We start from the raw sequence: 22,362 nt of genomic DNA, 5'->3' as shown, positions 1-22,362 counted from the left end.
GCGTTTGCGTACTGGGTGTAGTGTCTGAATAAAGAGATGCGTCGGAACACATCGATATGAATTCTGCTTTGCAAAGTATTTGAGCGGCGATTGTGGGCCTTAACGATTACGGAAGTAGCACTAAGACCACATTGTTGTCGGTACTATATAAATCAAGTGAAATACATGGGTAATTATATGACAAAAACAATATGCCCCGTGTTCATTGTTTGTACAGCCACTACAGTCTGATGCAAAGCTGTTGGAAGGAGAAACCAGAGGCTCGGACTACTTTCGCAGATGCAGTGGGAAAACTAGAGGCGTCATTCGGTCTGAGACCCACTTCCGGAATGATGTATTACTACTCGAAATAGTCGAAGTCCAGGACAGTGTGTCGACAGCGCTCTGATCACAACCAGGGCTTGTATCCATTCGGAGAACAGACTGAGCTTTTCGATTTTTTCATATATATTATATTTTCAAATTTTATAGTGATTAGGATATTATTATTATTTATATCTTATTTAGAGTAGCTTTATCCACGTTTAGTTTCACTCACGATCAATTTGTTCACCATTTATTCATTTGAAAGAAATGAGTAAAACCAGGTACAAAAATGAGTTAAACCCAACCATAAATGTCGTGAATAGAAACACGCATGATTAAATCGGGATACAACAATATTTGTCATCAAAATATTCCAAAATGCTTAATTTCTTTATCGACCATTTTCTGCTGATTAGTCCCAATTTCATTTAACATAACAATTAACTTTATTTGTAATATATGTATCAAATATGCACATACACACCATCATTACTAGATACGGGTGTAAGTTATCTCGCTCACACCTGTATCTCGATCCGATCCGTGCCAGGATGCAATCGTGAATTAGATTCTCAATGACCTACTTTACTAAGCACTACTTTACTACTTTAGTAAATACGTTAGATTCTCAATGACCTACTTTACTAAGCACTACTTTACTACTTTAGTAAATACGTTAGATTCTCAATGACCTACTTTACTAAGCACAACTTTACTACTTTAGTAAATACTTTAAATTCTCAATGACCTACTTTACTAAGCACTACTATACTACTTTGGTAAATACTTTACTGAGGTCTCTCCAGAAAGCTTAACAGCCAAACTGAAATTTCTACAGTGTGTTTAACGAATAGCATATTGTTTTCGACGTCACCTGAAAGCACGATGAATTAAGAGTATTCACATTTGATATCAGCGTTTTCCTTTGCTATATTTCGCAACAATTATTTGTATTTTTCGTTCCTAGTTATAGGCCGATCGACTTTTGAATTTTTAAATAATTACATCACTTTTTAGTGCATTTTTGTCTTTCTTAATGCTTTGTTTTATTGTTTACATCGACTATGTTGCCTCGTGTAATGAATGAAGATGCGTAGTAATCATTAAGTTTGATTTGATTTGCATTTGATTTGCAGACCTTAACGGAAAATGATGACATCATCGATCAGTCCATTTACCTACGTCTAACTATGTCTGTCTAGGGGCGGTGGGGAAGCCCTCCAAGGGAGTTCGATTTCCCATATTGGTACGGTGCATGAAGCCCATTTCTGGTGTCCCCTTCCATGATATGCATGAAATGTTACTAAAGCGCCATAAAACTACACTCACCCACTCTGACTATACGTCCGTTTTTTTTTCATTTTGTATGCACTGTGTTCTAAGAAAACGCCCAGTAACTTGTGTTGTTTCTGTTAACTTTATTTGACTTTGTGTTGTCTCCTCCTGAAATGAACATCAAATTATTTTTCTGTCCTTCAGTCTGTACGACCGTCTGTCAGTGTCATTTCTAGTGTCCCTGAATCTTGTATGTAAAGCTGTTTTAACAACAGTAATGTAAATATATTCACCGTAATATATATTGCATTTTGTGTCGTAATTCTTGAATAAAGATGTCATCACATGTGGTATTTTTTATTCTGTTGAACTAAGACAAAGTCACTGGGCTTCATTTCTGGGTTTCATTTCTGCAACCCGTCAAGATCCAGGTTAACACTGATCTTCAGCAACCAATGCTTGTCGCAAGAGACGGCTAACGGTATCTGGTGGTCAGCAAATCTGTTATAAGAAAAAGTCCCCTCAATGTGTAAGTGATACAAATTGTTTGTCTTTGAAGATTCAGGCTAGAAATGGTCTTCAGCAACCTCTGATTGTCGACAGAGGCGGAAAACGTGATTGGGTTGTCATGTCATCGTATTCCAAATAATCGATGATCATGATGTAGACTCGATTATTAACAGACTGACCGCAGCTGGAATATTGCTGAGTGCCGTGTTATACATCAAACAATCATCGTTCCAAGATGTCAGAAAGAAAAAAACATATCCCTGTTCTTAAACAGATTGACCTGTGAAGCCGGGGCAGAATAGGCCTTCAGCAACCCATGCTTGCCATAAAAGGCGACTGTGCTTGTTGCAAGAGGCGACTAACGGGATCAGGTGGTCAGGCTCGTTGACTTGGTTGTCACATGTTCTCAAATACGCAGATCGATGCTCATGTTGTTGACCACTGGATTATCTGGTCCAGACTCGATTATTAACAGACCACCACAATAGCTGGAATATTGCTGCGTGTGGCGTAAAATTAAAGTCACTCACGCACTCTTAAACAGATTAACTGTTTGTCTTGGGAAATATGTCGTTGTTGCTTGTGCGTTGTCTAAAGCCATATTATAAATGACAATATGATCTGTAAATATAGAGTCTACACAAGCTGCTGAAAAGGAAGGACAATGCAGGACTGTACCAAAGGAGATCACTGCGCATCGTAATACAGAAAACACATTTTACATTTCACAGTTAATGCACTTATATGTGAAGGTACGACAGTGACGTGAGAGAGTAAAACGTATCGGAAGAAAGGTGCCAGACAGAATCGCAGTATATTGCAGTGGATTTATACTTACCTTCATCCGTATTTCCCCTGTACAAATCGTACTTTACTCTGGGCTTTCCTAACTTAATAAAGATTACAAGCGGTCTTCAGTAACCGATGCCTGTCATAAGAGGCGACTAACAGTATCGGGTGGACAGGTTCCCTGACTTGGTATACATGGAATAGTCATCCTGTCGCAATTAAAAATTTACCAGGGCACTTCTTTGTCAAGTGGTTACCAAACCGCAAGTCAAAATCAGCCTGCTTCCCTGGTCTGTTGCGCCTGCGCTACGCTCCGACACAGATGACGGAGCATAGCGCAGGCGGAACAGACTCAGGGAACCAGGCTGAGTCAAAATTCAAGACATGTGCAAAGTTCTATTCTTATTACCCACACTTCCTCAGTTAAGAAAAAACCCGGAAAGAACACAGTTCTCGGTTAACCGAGCAAGTCCATGATAAATTGAAATCCGGGCATGAGGCTGCTTCTCGACACCAATTGCATAGATCAATGCTCATGATGTTGATCACTGGGTTGCTTGATCCGGTCTCGCCGCCATACAGCTGTAATAGTGCCGAGCGCGACGTTGAGCAACAATCAAAACTCTGTGAAGGAAATAGATATTCATTTAAAAGATTTTTCATGGAGACAAGCAATTGAGCAATCCCTCAATCAAGACAAGTGATAATTTTCCACCAAAGGAGCCAAACAATTCAAATTAACGTAATAATTTTGTACTGCAGTGTTGACATATACAAGATCATCATAATCTGAATAAAATCACATGGTAGTCTAGTCTAGTTGATAAAGCGTTCGCTCGGCACATCGAAAACAAATGTTCGATTCCCCACATGGTCCGATTTCCCAACATGGGCACAATGCGTGTTGCCCATTTCGTGTCCTCTGTCATGAGCATTCCTGGAACATTGCGTTAAACTAAAATTACTCACATTTTAATTTCGGGACTATAACTGCATAGACAGAATTCCTTATTGATCAAAGTTCGCGCTATGTAGATTCCACTGTAATATATTTTCCTAATAAATGAGAACGTAGGTTTTGTTGTCAACGTGTTCGTGTTTTCATGACAAGAAATTGTGGTATTTGATTCAGTTTCAAGGAAGAAATGCTGCAACAACAAACAGCATAAAATCAGCACGCCAGAATCTTTCTTGTATTGTCTCACTGTGTCACTTGGTGCGTTGCGTGTCACACGATGTGTTATGCGTAACTGATAACATTTCAAGTAATAACTGACAGCAGAATAAAGAAGGCTATAGGAGTGTACATGCATTTCGCGTTATACACTATACATGAGACCGAGGTGCATATTTTCAAGCGATACTGCTACAGTGAGTTGTAAGAAATAGAATTAGAATCTGTCACTAAACACAGTTAGATAATATGCTTTGAGACTCATAGAAGACTGTTTTGGTTCCGCGCAAGTGTTTCCTTGTACCGCTCAAAAATCAAAGTGTACCATGTTTCATTCGTGACTGCAAGATCAGAGATAAAATCACAAGGCCAGAAAATTTCCTCCAAGAAATCCATGACTCAGTTTCAACATTATCTCTCGGATCTAATGCACGTGAGTTTAACACTAACGAAATTTCAGTTTCATAAAAGTACTGAATGTTAAAACAAACAAAAACAGAAACAAGAACAACAAAAATAAAAAATTGAAATAAACCCCCACCCCCAGCCGCATCCCAACCTAAAGAAAAACAACAACAAAATACGCCCATAAAAAAACAACCAAAACGTAAATAAAAACAAGAAATAAAACCCAAGCAAACGTTTTGGTTTTTGGTTTATGGTGGCGATATTTTATTTTGACATGAAACATAGTTTTCGAACAGAAACGAGGGTAGTACGCTGCCAATCTTTGCTCGCTTAGCGCACATATAAGAAGACTTCTCATATTCTCTAAGCTGCGCAACTAGTTGCCTGTGTGTCAACTAGCAGGACTGAGGAAAAAACGGTGGTATTGTACTTCCTGGTTAGAGGGTATATAGTCTCGAACCAGTCACCCTTGCAGTCATTCAGTATGGCGGCGTTGGTATTAACAGTTTTCATTGTGGTTCTGGCTGTTGAAGACTCTGTTCAATGGAGCGGGTAAGATTTATGATTCCATGAAGAATCTAAATGCTTTAACGAAAACTGAAACAGCGGAAATAGAAAAGCAAAATCCATTTACATTTTCTGCTTATACGAATTGTAATATTTTGGTTATTGCAAATGTTTAAAGAGAGATTCGAACACACCCTGGCATCCGACACCTAATCGCCTGCACACAAAGTCAGCCGCCTAACCTGCTCAGCCACAGGGACTTCTAAAAAATGGAAGTCGGACAAGTGGTAGACTAGACTGCGGATTTAGTGTACATGTCTGATAACGTTGCTTATGTAGACCAGAACATACCTACACTGTCGACAAAGACCTTGTGTCTTGTAATTCCTTTGCAACCCCTTCGGAGAGATTGATGCTGTTTTCACAAGCACTGATGTGTTAACTGAGATGATCTATTAAAGAGACATTATATTTTCCGTATTATAACTAATATGACAGTGGGACCATCGCTAGATTAAAGTTATTATAATTGGTGTTAAGAAAACATGATCGTTGAATCAAATACGATACAGTGCCAGCTGTCAATGGTCAGTTCCACAAAACGATCTTAGTGTTACTATCGTAACTTAAACACTTTAGCGTTGACGTTGAAATCACTTTGTGCATTTGGTCGCTTAGTTCACTTAAGATACCATCCCAAATTATCCAATATTTGACCATCACTTTGTGAAATATTCGTTTAGACCTACATAGCAAATTAACATAAATGAGATTTCGCTTGGGTTGTTATCCCATTCCGTAATTTTACATAGATTGGTTAAGTGATAGATTATGCTTTTGAGTGATTTTGGTAGGTAGGAATATTCCAGCACTATCACGGCGGGAGACACCAGGCATCACATTTTGTAGACAAGCAGCATCGAGCATTTGTCCGCGGCGTTTCACCCCTTTTCGCTCACAGGCAATTAAGAGTTATTGTAATGCGTGAGCATGATATTACAACATTTACTATGTTTGGGATTACACTTTCTTAGTAAATTAAGAATTATAGTAATTCTGCTGGGTTGTGTCCGACACGAGATTCGAACACACCCTGGCATCAGACACCTAATCGCCTGCACACAAAGTCAGCCGTCTAACCTGCTCAGCCATATCGACTTCTAAAAAATGGAAGTCGGACAAGTAGTAGACTAGACTACAGATTTAGTGTACATGTCTGATAACGTTGCTTATGTAGACCAGAACATACCTAGACTTTCGACAAAGACTTTGTGCCTTGTAATTCTTTTGCAACCCCTTCGCGGAGATTGATGCTGTGTTTTCACAAGCACTGATGTTTTAACTGAGATGTTCTATTAACCATTTGTTCTTGCTGTAGTGTACATTGCAGTGTCTGTTGTGATTAATAAACTTTCGTGAAACAGCATCAAAACCGGCATTGGGAAGACGAGGTTTAAACGCAGAGAGGGTTAATTTCAACAGAAGACTTGACGTTTCGGTAACAGTACATGCACCAGAGTGGGCACCATTATCGGTACCATTATCAGTTATCGGGAGCTGTATGAATTATGGAATACCATTTTGATGACGGAACTGACACCGTAATGTGAAATTGACAAATCAATCCAGTCACTGTTTAGCACGTAGAAACAGGGTAATGAAATGTAATAGTGATAATATTTATAACGCGCCTTTCCGGGCTTTATAACCTGCCAAAAACGTTCAATCTGAATTATATTACCGCCGATAACCCAATATGTCTTCGAGGAACTAGAAGGTTACTATTTAAAGTCGCATGACTTATTCCACCGGGTACCCGTTTACTGCTGGGTGAACAGAGGCAACTATGAACAAACTAACTTGCCTAAGGACGGACCAGGTGTGAATTATTATGGGGCTGAAGTAAAAGAAAAAGCAGGGGCGTATCTACCATTGTGAGAAAAATGTCCGGTCTTACACGTAATGTTTGGTATGAAAGTTGGGCAAACCCGCAATACTATCTAAGTAAAGTATAAAGCTTTCAAGGTATCGGACTTACACGAAAAAAGAACTCGACTTGATAAGAGCCTGAAAACTGAGAGAAGTCCCAGACGGTTACTCTCCACGTGCATTTTTGATCACCGTCAACTGACGTGTGAGATTTAGGCACAAGTCGACACACTACCACAAGGCGTATCGGTGTAACGTTATACACATTTTATTATATCCTCGTAATGTGACAGCTAACTACACAAAAAAAAGCAGTAAGGATGGAACAGGGGTTGGGGAGAAAGTCAAAATATTGATTACACAACAGTCTCGTTTCCTGGTCACCCTGTTCCGTCCTATTGCGCAACTCAGTGCAATGACCAGTCTAGATTTATTAGACTAATATATCTAACTGGATACGTAAATATTAATCAGTATGATTTGATACCGCAAAGCACCTGTGTACTACTATCTTTGGAACATGACTCCTTAAGTCTTGTACAAAATGCTCTGTCGTACTGTCGTACAGTGAGCTCTGACAAATGGAAATCTGGAAATCGTGAAAAGTTCAAAACGAGGCTCTGACGCCAGAAACGTTTGGCGGTCAGATACGGAACTGATATTACATCCTTGTGGAAAAAAATACATACATGCATACCAGGTGTAACCAGTGAGCCAGATGCATTGTGAATGATTTTACCACCTCTTCAGTGACAGTGACTTTTTAGTTTATGTCATGCTGCCATAACATACAGAAATACGAGGGGATGTCAATAAGTTTTGAGCCTTGCATAGAAAAACAAAACACAAAATATTGGTATGAACCACTTTTATTTTTCAATATAGTCCCCTTGTGAGTCAAGACACTTGTTCCATCTTTTCTGCCAGGCGCTGATGCCATCTCTGTAGAAGGCGCCATTTTGGTCCTCAAACCAAGCCTCAGTAGCAGCAATAAGCTCATTATCATCCTGAAATCTACGACCACGCAAGTGTTTCTGGAGATTTGGGAACAGATGGTAATCACTTGGTGCCAGGTCTGGAGAGTAGGGGGATGCGGCAAGATTTCGTACCCGCATTCCTGAACAGCAGCGGCTGCAACGTGAGAGCTGTGTACTGGAGCATTGTCTTGATGTAGAAGAATACCACGTCTGATCTTGCCCCGGCATTTCTCCTTGATTGACTGTCGCATTTGCCTCAACAAGTTAGCGTAATATTCCCCATGCATTGTTCTTCCTTTTGGTAAGTAACCTATGACGCCTTTGCTATCCCCAAAGACTGTCGCCATTACCTTCTGGACTGATCTGGAGGCTTTGAACCTTTTGGTCCTGGGAGAAGTGACATGTTTCCATTCCATGGATTCTTGTTTGCTCTCAGGATCGTAGTGGTGGATCCAGGTTTCATCACAGGTTACTAGCCTAAAGTGAAAATCTTCTGGATTCTTGTTGTATCTGCTTAGTATGGAGTTGCTTATGGTGACCCTTGTTTGCTTCATTTAATCTGTAAGCATTCCTGGCACCCATCTTGCGCACACATTAGACATGACGAGCTGTTCATGAAGAATTGTCTCGATGGATCCGTGTGAAATGCCTGTGGTCTCCTCTAACTCGTGGAGTGTGATTCGACGGTTTCCAGCACAAGTCTATGCACTCTGTCAATGTTTTCCTGACTAGTGCTTGTTTTTGGGCGACCTGGACGGGGGTCATCTTCAATTCATTGACCCATCGACTGATGGTAGCAGATGAAGGGGAAGACTTCCCATAAACTGCTGACAGCCTTTCTTCAATGTTCTTCGCTGAGTTTCCTTCAAGACCTAAAAACTTAATTACTGCTCTATACTCAATTTTATTCATTTTCACTGCCGTGGGGTGGGGTGGGATGGCGTGGGGTGTAGGTGTGAGCTGTTCAATAACTTCTGACAGTAGGATATCAAAACTTATATATCACATCAGCTACACCCCAAGGTTCAATGTCGTACCATAGGCTGTGACACCTGGGTATGAAAATTAATATGCTCAAGGCTCAAAACTTATTGACATCCCCTTGTACGATGTTATTTTGGTTTACAATAAAATTTCAGTGTAACTAGGGTTGTTTGTGATGTCTATTTTCACTTTCACAGGAGGATATTCGGATCGGCTTAAAATTAGGGCTTTGTCTGAATAGGATAATGAGACTCATGTGTCAGTATGGTCATGTCCCATGTGCGTGTCTTATCATGTAACATGAAGAAAGGAAGGAAGGAAGGGTATTGTCCCGCTTTGTGATGGCAGCGTGGATAACATACAACCTGTCTCTGGCATACTTGGCATGCTTCTAGTATTACTATAAGGGTAACGCTATTTTTCAGGGCATTATCATTTGCAGAAGCCCGAGGTCTTTCAATAACTGCCCGACGAAGGAGGGCAGTTGAAAAGACCGAGGGCCATTGCAAATGATAATGCTCTGAAAAATAGCGTTACCGTTATTATAACTAAAATGAAAAGAAGTTTTAATAAAATAAGAAGAAAAACAGCGGCATCGGTTTAGAAGCATTTACTGCCAACAAAACGACAGAGGTCACTGACACACATTTTGCAAATGTAAACACGTCATAGAACAACACAGATGACGTCACAATTGAGAGTGACGACTTTCGACCTTGACCTTTGCCCATACTAGCAGCCGCCATTGTTTTCAGTGATCAACAATGTTAGACTTCAAGTCTTATTTTCATTGCTGTATGCTTTCATTTATGGTACAATTGTTATGGCTGGCACAGACAGCAAAGTGCACAGGCACATGTGACGAATGTGAGCCTGATGTATCAATAATAATAATGAACCCAAGTTCAAACAAGCCGTAGGTGATTGAACTTCAACAGCTGAGCTACTTATGACGTCACCTAACAACGGGCTTGATAATGGCCCGTCGTCTAGTATTTTGCGGGCGTTATCAAGTTACAGTGGACCGCTCATTTCTGATAACGTGCGGTCGTTTTAATGATAATTCTATCCATTTTAGCTATAATAGTAAGTAGAAAATACTTAACGCCTGGGGGACATTTCAGTGACGTAATTGAACCAAATGAAACACACGGCTTTTGGAATTAAGGTAATTTTAGACATGAGGTAGGAGTTACTTGGCGATAGGTATTTATTCTCCCAATGTTTATAATATATTTAACTTGATGTATATATTTTATATATATCTATTCATAACTGAAGGCCCGAGTCCTACAGAGATGTTCCAGCTTTATATCTCCGGTCTGTAACATTTGTAACTACTCGCCGCTTTCCGTGACCCACGCCATCCGTCTTGAAACAATGACACGAGTAGTTACGAATGCGGTAAGTAAATTATCGAGTCCGGATCAGACAATCCAGTAATTCATATTCATCGGGATACGATGATGTGCCAATAAAGTCAGCGATCCCGTTTTTCACCCCTATAGACAATCATGGTTTGCTGAGGACCATTTTGAGTCTTCAAAGACACATCATTTGTATTATTTACACATTGAGGGTTGAGTCTACACACGTATGAATATGACATTTACAAGTTTCTCCAAGGACAATGTTACTAGGTGTAGACACTGACAAACCCTTTTGAAACATTCGTGTTTGGAAGACCTCCATAATTCTAACCGGTACATCACTATGGGTATTATCGTAAATTATTTAAAATATACATATCATAGAATAGGTATTATAGAATGATGACTAACCTTTCTTGGCATATAGTAAATGAGTTTGCAAAACTTGTACTTAATAGTACTTAAAGATGTCAGTAGGAAGTAATAGTTTCGATGGTAGTTTCTGACTTTGACAGTTTAGATCCATCTTTAAAGTACATGCAATTATTTCTTTTTAGGTTGATGCGTATTGTTTTAGTTTTGCATTGATTTGCCTTTGTAACTTTATACCAGATGACCATTCCATCAACAAAACAGTAAAATAAGAATATCGATAAGATCTTGATACAACTGAATACAATTCATTCATAAACAGTTAATCTCAGTCTATAGTTCGTTAATAAAAAAGAATACATAGAGGGCTTACCTTGCCTTACATCAACGGGGCAATCAAGTACATCTGAAAGAATAGTGTTATTTGTACGAACAGATGCTTTAACATTATAATGAATTCTTTTTAAGAATTTATGCATTTTTGAAAGAAGACCATGCATTCTATAAACACTACAGTTAGTGTCTGCACTGAATAAAATGTTTAGGGGAAATCTGCAATGCATGTATTTAGTGTCGACTTTCTTATATATGTGTGTGTGTGCTTAATACTTCTTGAGTATATTGTCTCTGGAAGAATAACCAGTTCTAAAACCTGTTTGTTATTTATTTTTTCATAACCAAACTGTCAGTATGTACCTCTAACCAGAATTGATGTCTCTGTACTGTACCCTCAGTAGTTGGAAAATAAATAACTTTAGGTTTCTAAACGTGCAAGCAATCAATTATCTCTAGCTATTATGAAATCAGGTAGTACTCCAAACAAAAGGAAATGGTCACACTTGACAGCTATAGTGTTGATTTATAATTAAGTGGAACATAATGATAAAGGGAGTTGTCTCGCGTCTTTCCTTGTTCTTGCGAACTCTTTCCTGGTTGATTACAACAGGAAAAACTGAACATCGATTTGATTCGTATCGAATTTTAGTCAACTGCCGTTGAAAATGATAGATTTATAGCAAGCTGTGCGTTTCGTTGTGTTAAACTGGACATTACCTCACATCGGCATTATGTCAGCCATCAAGTCTGCATTTACGTAAATGTTGAGTGCAAAGTCTAAAGTGTTTACTTAGGTTTCAACCGATGTTTGCTTTATGTACAGAGTTGTGTATAGTGCATGGTATATATGTGCCAATCCAGTGGCCGCACATTTGGTGTTGCCTGTCATCAAGATCAATATCCCCGGTGGCCCCACATTTATCACTGACAGTCCTTCCCCACTTCCTTTGTCCCGTGAATGTTGTCAGTACGGGTGATCTACAACCTGTAACGTAATAGGGTAGGTGGGTGGGGGGTGGGGTGGCCTAGTGGTTAAAGCACACGCCCGTCGGGCCGAGGACCTGGGTTCGATTCCCCTTATGGGTACTATGTGTGAGACCCACTTCTGGTTTCCCCTGCCACGATATTGCTGAAATATTGCTAACAGGCGTAAAACCCAACTCACTCTTTCGCTCTTTCAGTCTAATGCAATATGTGATATTTCTGAATATCAAGTGACAACAATATCAGAGCAGATATAGAGACGACAGCACTGGAGGAAAATTGGTTTCAACAGCTATAACACAAGCGCAAGGAGTAGCTTCGCAGAGCTTGAAACAGTTCATGAGCAGTCTAATCTTGGCTGTGTACATAAACAAGTAAATACTCGTTGCATTAAAAAAAACCATGTTGATTGTGATAAGCAGACTCTGTCACACAGAAATCTGAATGTCTGGTTTACTGACACCTATAAGTCCGCATGCCTTCCTGCTGATGACAATATGCAATGTACAACTTCAATTACTGACCATTTGCAATTTGAAATTAATACCTACCGGGCTTACAAGCCATGAGCAAAGAGCTGGCTGAGCGTATCGGCAAATGAACCAGTGGCCAATGACAAGGGTTCGGTATTGTGGCTGTTTCGTTTCGAGGGAGGTAAACCCAAGTACAAAATATTGCACTTTTGATCAGAGATAATATTGTTTATTTGTATTTTCACAATCACCTATTCATTTTATATATAACAAGTGATAACTGTTTTTTTTATCATGTTTGATTTTTGGTTGCATGTGTAAAAGCTATAATTGTGGTTAATTCAACCCCAACATCAACGAAAGTAAGATTATCACGAAATTAGAATTTGCAAGTGAAAAAATATATACTTATGCTATAGCTGATTTTGAAGGGATTAAAATGCCTTATATACTCTTGATTAGCATGCTATCTTTGTCTCCGCCATATAGCTGGATTATTGCTGACTGCGGCGTAGAACTAAACTCACTCACTGACGCACTCACTATCTTTGCCTCTGAATCTTTGCAAGCGACTTGACTGCAGTTCTTGAATCAAGCGATAGTTCCAAATAAAGTCGTTACGATAAAGCTCCTGGATGTACAGTGAAGTATGTAAATTGATTCTTAAACACAATCGCAATAATAAAATCGCAAAAAAGCGTAACTCACTACCTGACTGGGCACTTTACAGATCGAATAGAAATAAAGTGATGTCCGCAAAGAAGATGTGTAAGTAAAGCTTTTGACAACTTCTGGTATAAAGATATTATATATACGTTAAGACGTTAATATGGTATCGGGGGTAACTTGCTGAAATGTCCTGAGAGTTATTCAGACAATAGTGTTCAGAGAGTTGTTATAAATGGTTACACGTCTGTCCGAAAACCAGTCTTAGCCGGCGTTCACCAAGGCTCTGTTCTTGGAACCCTGTTGTTTACAGTTTATATCAACGACACCCTTGACGCAATTAACAGCAATATCCGTCTCTTCGCAAATGACATATCACTTCATGCTATGAAACATGATCCCTGAATGAAACTGTTCTGTGTCTTAATTTTGATATTCGTAAAATGTCTGATTGGGCTGACAAATCTCAAGTTACATTTAATCTTAATAAAATTAATTCTATACAATCCACTCGTAAAGTACAGTCCAGCCCAAAACGAAATTTAACAACGAATGATAGTAACATCAATGATGTTAATAGCCATAAAGATTTTTAACTGATTTTACAGCACAATTGCTCCTTTACTGACCGTTTTAACTGTATCGGTGAAAAGGTTGCATCCATGGTAAACTGTCTTAGAAGTTATAAATATCGTCTCACGCGTAAAACTTTATAAACAATGTACCGACAGTTTATTTTGCCTAATTTCGACTACTGTTGTTACACCTGGGACAAACGTACCAAACAGCAAGCATTAACTTTATCTTGATGCACTTAGAACTATTTGCGGTGCTGTTCGAGGTACGAGTCATAGCAAAATTTATGATAAGTCACCTTTCCAACCTCTCCTCACTCTAAAACATATTTAGAAAATAACAGTTTTCTATAAAATGGTTAATAATTAACTCCAACATATTTGAGCAATCTCTTCCCTCCTAAGGTATCCAACTCTAAAAGTACAGCTTCCGAGACCGTTTGAAGTTCCAAAGTTTCGACAGTAAAAGTGCAAATTATGTCATTTCTCCCAGATACACATTCTACTCCCACAGTTGTCATATCTTCCCACGAACCTCTGTTCTAATACGGCCATATTTCGCGGTTCTCATAAAATCCCCTTGCGGCTAAAATGGCAGCAGATTTATCTCCCTTCTTCTGTCCAATTAGAACACGTGTTACATCGACCTAGATTCAACTTGACAAATGCAAGCAATGTGGAGAAACAAATATGATATGACTGAGTTCTGTCTAGAAGAAACATTTGAGCATCGCGCTCGGGAAGAGGTTCTGGTTTTCACGATGCATCCGGAAATTACCGACATCTTGCGAACGATCACTTTTGAAACAAGGTCGCTGATTGCACTACTAAATCTGATTGCCTCCAACCACGAGTCTTGAACACTCGCACCATGAAAGGGTCGTATTAAAACAGAGGTTACGTAGGAAGATATGACAAGTAACCGCTGTGATAAGAGAATGCCAGATACAGTGAAACTGTGGACTCTTTTCTCTATCGATAATGGAGAATCAGCTACTTTGCGTAGTTTTACGAAACAGATAAACGAGTAAAATAATAATTATCAAAACTACTTAAATTATACCTCTGGATCAAGATTCTGTCAGTTTTCATAACCAGCATTGAATAGCGCTATGGAAGGAAATCTGAAGATAATTAAAGGACACTGGCATGAAGGGTGTCAAAGCATGGATAATTTGATAGCCACGCGAAACATCATATTACGTACAGATTGTCACCTTAAACCCGTACATAGGCTTTGAGAAGTAAACACTAACATCTTTATTCGACAATGGCTGGTCTATATGTATGCAGGGATAGTCGTTCTAGAAGCCTGTGAGCTGAGGTGGAAATGGGGAACAAAATTAAGAGTTTTACTTTTCTCTTGAGCATAATGATGTGCTCTGTGCTCTGAGAGAGATTCCGGACTGGTGGCGTGGTCAAATGTTGTGCTGAATTCAACTTTCGTAATGTTCACCATCCTCGATATCTCCAGGGCATAAGTTCCAATGAATCTCCACTATACCCTTGATGATTCTACGGCTCACACCCATAATGCTACTACCTCCATTTGCAGGCTCCGCATTCTCACAGTAGCCAATCAGTTCAGCCGCAGATACAACCGAGCTTGTCAGTATTAACAAAGACTGCGGTCGCCGCTGCTAAAGTTTTCGCAGTGCGACTCAGATTTGGATGAAACCATACGGCCAAATTGACAGGTTGACACATATATGCAGAACCCTTTCATCCTCTTTCAGAGAATTTCAGAGTGGAAATGTGTTAGATACCGTGGAGATTTTAAGGAAGAAGTTTCACATTCTAAAATTGAAAAGGCGAACAAAGGCAAAGTAGATACAGAGGTGTCGTTTGCTTTTATCCATTCAAAGTTAATGTAAATAACGAGTATGACGAGTATAAGTTGTCGTGTGGCTGTCAATTAATTTTGCTTCCCCATTCTCCATGAAAGCAATGTGTTTTGACACAAACTTAGAAAGCAAAACTTTCTTCAAATGTTGTAGCAATGAATGATATAGTTAAAAGTGTATAATGAAATTTAACAGCACTTCCTTCCGGATTATAAAGAACAAGCTCACTATACTAAGTCATGAGGAGGGCGTGTGATGACGTTCCCTTGATATGTTCCACAGCAAAATCATAATAACGGATTATTTAAACACGTGTGAGCAAAGTGGTGTAAAAATATTTAACAAGTACCCATAAAGTTCTGAATTTGGGAAAAAAAACCAAGTCTAAAATATTTAATAATATACTGCGCAAAAAAACGAGCAAGCTATAAAGAATCACAATACATATTTCTAGGTACAATGCAAGTCTAAGGACATGGGTCACATATATCAAATACAGTTGACGATGTCAAAACCGGCATCTGTCCAATTCGTCAAGTTGTCAACACGGGAATAAAATCTCAGGCCCATCCGTGGCTTGTAATTTATCACCAGCTCTACAATCCGGCACACTGTCTAAACCAGTCCCAATGAGTGCCGGTTTAGACAGATTCTACTGTTTTAACTCACCAGAGTCTTGGCTTTCACAGAGGGGCCTGATATACTAAATGAAGCTTGTTTCCAATGAAAGTCAGGCACGAAGTGTCACTCTTGAATGAAAATCAGAAAATGTTTACAAACACACGATGATCCAGTTATATATGTGCTACTTCCCGTCGCGCAACACAACCATCAACCTTTGTATATACTGACACCGCTTTCCTGCAAAACGTGACTGTATCGCCATTTATTCAGAACGTTTGCGAACAGGAAGTAAACAATAGATTCTCAAGGGCAGGTAACTGGAGCGCTGTCCAAAAGAACATACTATTATCATTGAACATATATGATTTGAAAAGTGGCCCACAATTCATACTCAAAATTCTATAACATTATGATCTAGTAATAGCTATCACTTAATAATGATTATTACCAACTATAGAAACACACTCTCGTAACACGATAATGAGACTTCGAACATCACCGTGTTTGAGGCACCTTTAAAATCAGACAAAGTCTCCTGGACAAACACACAAAAGCAAAATGCTGATGTTTATGTGCTGCAAGAAGATCACTGATTACTCTTACTATCCATGCATGACTGGCGATGACAGTCAATGGATCTCTTACAAAATCTAGGCCCTAAAACGTAATCAGTCCCAAGTGCCAATCCCAAGGTTTCTGAAAAGACATTAGGCATACTGTGGTGAATGTTTCTCCCACTTCAATCTCCCTCTCTTTCTGCATTCCAGGTAAATCTCAATCAGCTTCACGAATCGTACTTTTGTCCTATCTCCTTAAATTCGGGGATAGTGGAAGGAATATTGCAGTAACATAGATATTATTATCTACTTAGATGAACATTTTTTGGTACAGTTAGGCTGATCAGTTGGCATAATAGATAGTGAGGATCACAAATTCTCAACATAGAAGTGTAAGAAAGCAACAAAGAAGACGAGGCAGGCTAATAGTAATTGGTGCATGTCCAATAGTTGTAGTTTTTGATTCATTAAAGATCGTGTCGTTTTGAAAAGAACAACTTTTAATACCTCAGATTTCTTTACGCAAATCATCTGTTCTGTTTCAGAAGCTACTGTCCTTATACCGCGGTTCACTACGAAACACGACGAGGACACTGTACAGCACTTTGTTGGTGGTGGAGGTGAGTTTATTCGAATATTAGAAACCATTGTTTGTTTTACTTTATTCCGTGTATGATGGTGCAAATGCACCAATGTTTCTCACCCTTGCACATATGACCATAAACAGTTGGGTTATTTAGTGTTTCAGAATGAAAAGTGTACTCCGGAAATTAGCTTGTATTGGATAGGAACATGATACAGATTGGTTTGTGATATTGGCATAGCCGTATCTGCCATGATAGGCTTAGGTGTTGCATACGTCCAGAGAATTTTCAGAAATTTATGAAAACATCAAGTTGGCTGACGTCAAACATTCAGTGACCCGAAAACGTCAGTCGAATACACCCCAGCTCCTAGTTTTATTATCTGGTAATTAAAAGTATTGACAAGATGAAAACTATTTCTGTTTCAGGTGTTGTGGCCATGCATCTGTAGCCGTACCCGTTTATACCCGGCGCTACAAGTGCTGTGCCGGGTGGACTGACTACTATGGAAACCAAAACTGCAGCATACGTAATTACTGTTACAAATCTACCACTTGTATTTTGTCGTTTAAGACCAATTGTAGACAACCATTTCGTGGGTTCTGGTATTGTTTAAAGAATAGTGGACGTTGATCTTCTATTTGTTATTTTGTTCTTAGGAACAAGCTAAAAACTGCATTCTGATGGTGGTTCATTCTGTATCTGTGTGCACTTTGTGTCCATTCAGCAATCTGTTACCCCCAGTGTGCAAATGGTGGAAGCTGCACGTCCCCAGGAAGGTGCACATGCAGGCCCGGATATACCGGAGCGACATGCACAGGACGTAAGTACATATTTCGTTGTGTTGTCTTAAATAATCATAGGAAGGCTTGTTTTTGTTGTGCTGTTATTCTCAGGGACCCCTGAAGACCCGGGTTAGAACTTGTCTTCAGTAACCCATTCATGTCTTAAGAGGCGTCTCGCAGGATCTGGCTCACTGACTTGGCTGACATATGTCATCATACAACCGTTGCGTACATTGATGCTTAGAATGTTGATCACAGGCTTGTCCGGTCCAGAGTCGATTATTGACAGGAATGTGCCAGCTATATATCGGCGGTCTGAGGGCAGGGTTAAAGAAAACAAAGCAACCATTTGTGAGCTGTTAAACCGCTATTAGCACTGTCCAAACCATGTCTTGGATGGGGCCACAAACTGTGATTCTGTGGCACCCAGTTTGAGGAACAGTCATCGATCAACAATCGGACATTCAAACAGACATGCTACCAAATCATAACTCAGTGAGTGAGTTAACATTTATCGTCAATATTTCAGCCATATTGCTACGAGAACAATTAAGTATAGATATACTAAAATGGTATATCGTAAAGGCCTGTCGACGAAGGACAGTAAATGCAAATAGTATATCATAGTAACAAGAAACAAAACTAGCATACACCTCTAAATAAATAATAGGACTGCAAATGAGGATGATACACTAGAGAGGAAGGCTGGGGATCGCCAATAACCGAAAGTAGATCACCACTCTAGGAACTATGGGGACTTTTGCATAGACCACAGTTCGTACCAGCCCTTCTGTCATTGGCACTGTTAATCATGGGTTGAGTTCATCTTGCCTTGTAGCGAGGTGCAACCCTATTTCACTTCTCTTCTGCTTTGGAGGGACATCATCACCTGCCAAATAATGGACTGTTTTCTAGTGTGTTGCGCCATCAAAGATCGAGTGTGTTAGTGTCCTTAGGACACCACCGTCGGATTAGAATCGGTCTGTTGTGAATGGTAATGCGAGTCCACTAGGGTATCACGTATTCATCTCCTCATTAAGAACGGTTGTGTTTGACGTTGGAAGGAGGGTCAACTGTGGTGCCACGTGTTGTTATTGTGAACGAGAAGGCAGGTCATCTAGGATGCCACGTGTAGTTATGAATGGAATTGTTCAGGGTGTCACGTGTTGTTCTTGTGAACGGGAATGAGGGTCGACTAAGGTGTCACGTTTTTTTATTGTAAATGGGAAGGAGGGTTCTGTTGCTCTTGTGAACGCCAACAAGTGGAGGTAGATCACCATACGAGAGTGAGTGAGTGAGTTAAAATTTAACGTCACATCGGCAATATCTCAGCCATATCGTGACGAGAACATTTAATACTGAACTGATATATATGCATATTATGAAACCTGTCCACGAAGGACAGTAAAACAACTAGAATATCACAAGTGGGATTAAAACTAGTGTGGAAAGTTAAAACTAATATCATTATTCGGACAATACAATATAAAATCAAGCTGTAGATTGGGAACAACAGAGGATGAATCACCCTACTAGGGACCACGGGGACTTACAGTACCTTTGCTACCTGCATGGAGCCTAGTTTAATTTACATCATCCCCTCAGCTGTTAGCAATTTAGACACATTTAGCCAACACTTAAAATACACATATGCTACGACTAAGAACAGTGGGAAGTTTAAATTTACTGTGAATGTTTTTGGACTTACGTACCCTCTCAGGAGGACAATAATTTTATGATACTTCAACTCCCTTTGATGGTACAGCCACCAACAATTCAAGTGTTACGAGTGTGTATTTTCTGTGTATTTTTGTTATTAATTAAGTAATAATTATTATTGGGTCACAACATTTAGTGTTTTGAATATTAAATATGATGGGTCACATTTCGTTATAATAGATGGTCAACACTTTTAGGATTCTGGTTTTCCGGAATTTATCTGCTCATAGTTTTCTATGTGTTTACTTCCGTGAGACTTATTCTAGAGCATTCTACAGTGTTTACGATGTTTGCTTGTGCACGGACTTTCGGGAAATGACTTAGTAAATATATATAAAGACCGGTTGCCGTGCGGACGGTGACACACACTCATTCATATTTGCTGGAGTTACGTCACTGCCACGCTTGATCAAAACCTGTCAACGCCTGACCTACATTATCTGCTGTCGCACCGATCGCTGTGTTGATATTTTGCATAGCTGTTCTCTCTCACACCAAGGCTGTGGTGAGTTTGATATATTGTTTGATATATATTTTTGTGACCCATTGACTTAGGCTTTGTCTCTCTTGAATTGTATTTGTACTCAGCATTGTTATATCGACTTGTGACCTTGTATACTTTGCTCTTATTGCATAATAATGATACAGAATTTGAACGTTTATGACTTGTCTTTGTTCTGTTTTGCTGACTCACAAGGGGCTCTCTTAATCGTTTGTCACGGTGAATTCTTAACCGTAACCGTAAGTTACTAATCCAAACCACCAATAATCGAAATACACCCATTTACAAATTAGAAAAAAATATTCAAAATTCAACCAAAAAATCAATTTCTTTAAACAAAGCCCAATAATTAAATAATTTGATTGTTCTAACTGTAAAATACTTATCCCTTGTGATGGACAATTCAACCTAGTCAAGCAAAATATGCTTGGCCTTGACTATCTCATCACAAGGGATTTCAAACGGAGGATCCTCACCTTTCAACAGGTATACATGAGTGTATCTTGTATGGCCAATACGACATCGTTGTAAAATAACCTCTTCAAATCTGGACTGACAGCCCAAGTAGGTGTAACCGATATACGGTTTTATTTCATGTAATTTATTTACACCTACTTGGGTGTCCCACTTTTTCTGCATCAGATCACACATGTAGGTTTTCATGCTCGCTTTGTAATCAGTGTATGGAATATGAAAATGTGTCACAGATTTGTTGAGTGCTGCCTTGGCAGCAAGATCAGCCATCATGGTACCAGAAATGCCCACGTGACTGGGTAACCAACAAAAGAAGATGCCGTACTGGCCAGTAGGAACAACATTATACAATTCAATAATATCATTTAAAAGTGGATGTTTGCAAGAAAGATCTTTTATAGCCTGAAGGCAAGAAAGAGAACCTGAATAGATTATATATTGTTTATGTTTAGGGTGTCTTTGAATATATACTCATGGAAAAATTAAGGGAACGCATGTTTCTTAGACCAATTCAAAATTTCTGTTTACCAACTTCAGCGCCGTGTATTATCGTTTTCGTGAAGAGCAGTTCACTCAAACTCACCATAATGCTTTCCATGCACGTGCACTACATGCTCCTGACGTTCCATGAACTTAGATTTACACGTTACATGTATGTGCACTGTCAAACACAACGGTTAAAAACATTGTTAACATGGCGAGACAGTACTTAACTTTGGCACAGAAATGGGAGGCAACTGACATGGTTAATGGTGAAAGCTCATTACGACCGGTTGCAATAACTTTTCAACTTTTCACTAGTCTATTAGCGTGATATCCACACTTTGGAATCTCTATAGAGCGACTGGTGATGTCAAAATGAGGCGTGGTCGGGGACGGAAAAAGAAAACCACCACACGGGATGACCGGACCCTACGCCTTATTGCTCTGCAAGACAGGTCCAAATCCTCCTCCAAAATCAATACGGAATTCAGGCGAAGAGCAAACGTCAGAATTTGTTCACATACAGTGTGTAATCGTCTTAAATCGGCTGGTCTAAAAAGCCGCCTTCCATTGGTTGGAATCAACATGACTGAACAACACAAGCGCTTGAGACTTCAGTGGGCACGGAACCATGGAGGAAGAACCGTACATCCATGGAGAAACACCATGTTTAGTGATGAGAGCAGGTACACACTAGACCATAATGACGGTCGAATTCGAGTTTGGAGACGCGTTGGGGAACGCCACAGTGCCTGCACCATCAAACAGCATGATCGTTATGGAGGGGGCTCTGTTATGGTGTGGGACGGGTTTCCCTTTAACCACAAAAGAGAACTTGTGCGTGCTGATGGCAGGGTAACAGGTGTACGATATCGTGTCGAGATCTTGAACCCGATTGTGATCCCCTTTACGCGCACAGCATTTCGAATGTTCGAGTGCTAGCATGACAATGCCCGCCCTCACATCGCTCATGTTTGTCGGGACAGGCTGAGGGCTGCAGGTGTCCGGGTGTTGCAATGGCCGGCTACAAGTCCTGACCTTAACCCCATCAAACATCTTTGGGATGTTCTTGGCCGCAATGTTCGGGACAGACCTGTTCAACCCAACAATTTGGATGAACCTTTCATGGCTCTCCAGGAAGAATGGCGTAGAATT

The 22,362-nt window shown here is 39.7% G+C and overlaps 1 protein-coding gene and 1 pseudogene across 1 annotated transcript in view; both read left to right on the top strand.

Annotated features, from left to right (window-relative positions):
* Positions 1-1,925, top strand: part of LOC137255337 (uncharacterized) — a 35,690-nt gene extending 33,765 nt beyond the window's left edge. Inside the window, exon 23 of the mRNA XM_067792786.1 lies at positions 218-1,925. Coding sequence (XP_067648887.1) covers positions 218-353 — 136 coding nt within the window. The 3' untranslated portion in view covers positions 354-1,925. The remainder of the gene's footprint in view (positions 1-217) is intronic.
* Positions 1,926-10,258: 8,333 nt separating this feature from the next.
* The window catches only part of LOC137255336 (uncharacterized), a 36,489-nt pseudogene continuing 24,385 nt past the window's right edge, over positions 10,259-22,362 (top strand).

Source organism: Haliotis asinina, chromosome 11 (assembly GCF_037392515.1).
Source record: "Haliotis asinina isolate JCU_RB_2024 chromosome 11, JCU_Hal_asi_v2, whole genome shotgun sequence".
NCBI classification, from domain to species: domain Eukaryota; kingdom Metazoa; phylum Mollusca; class Gastropoda; order Lepetellida; family Haliotidae; genus Haliotis; species Haliotis asinina.
This window is presented reverse-complemented; position numbering and strand designations above follow the sequence as displayed.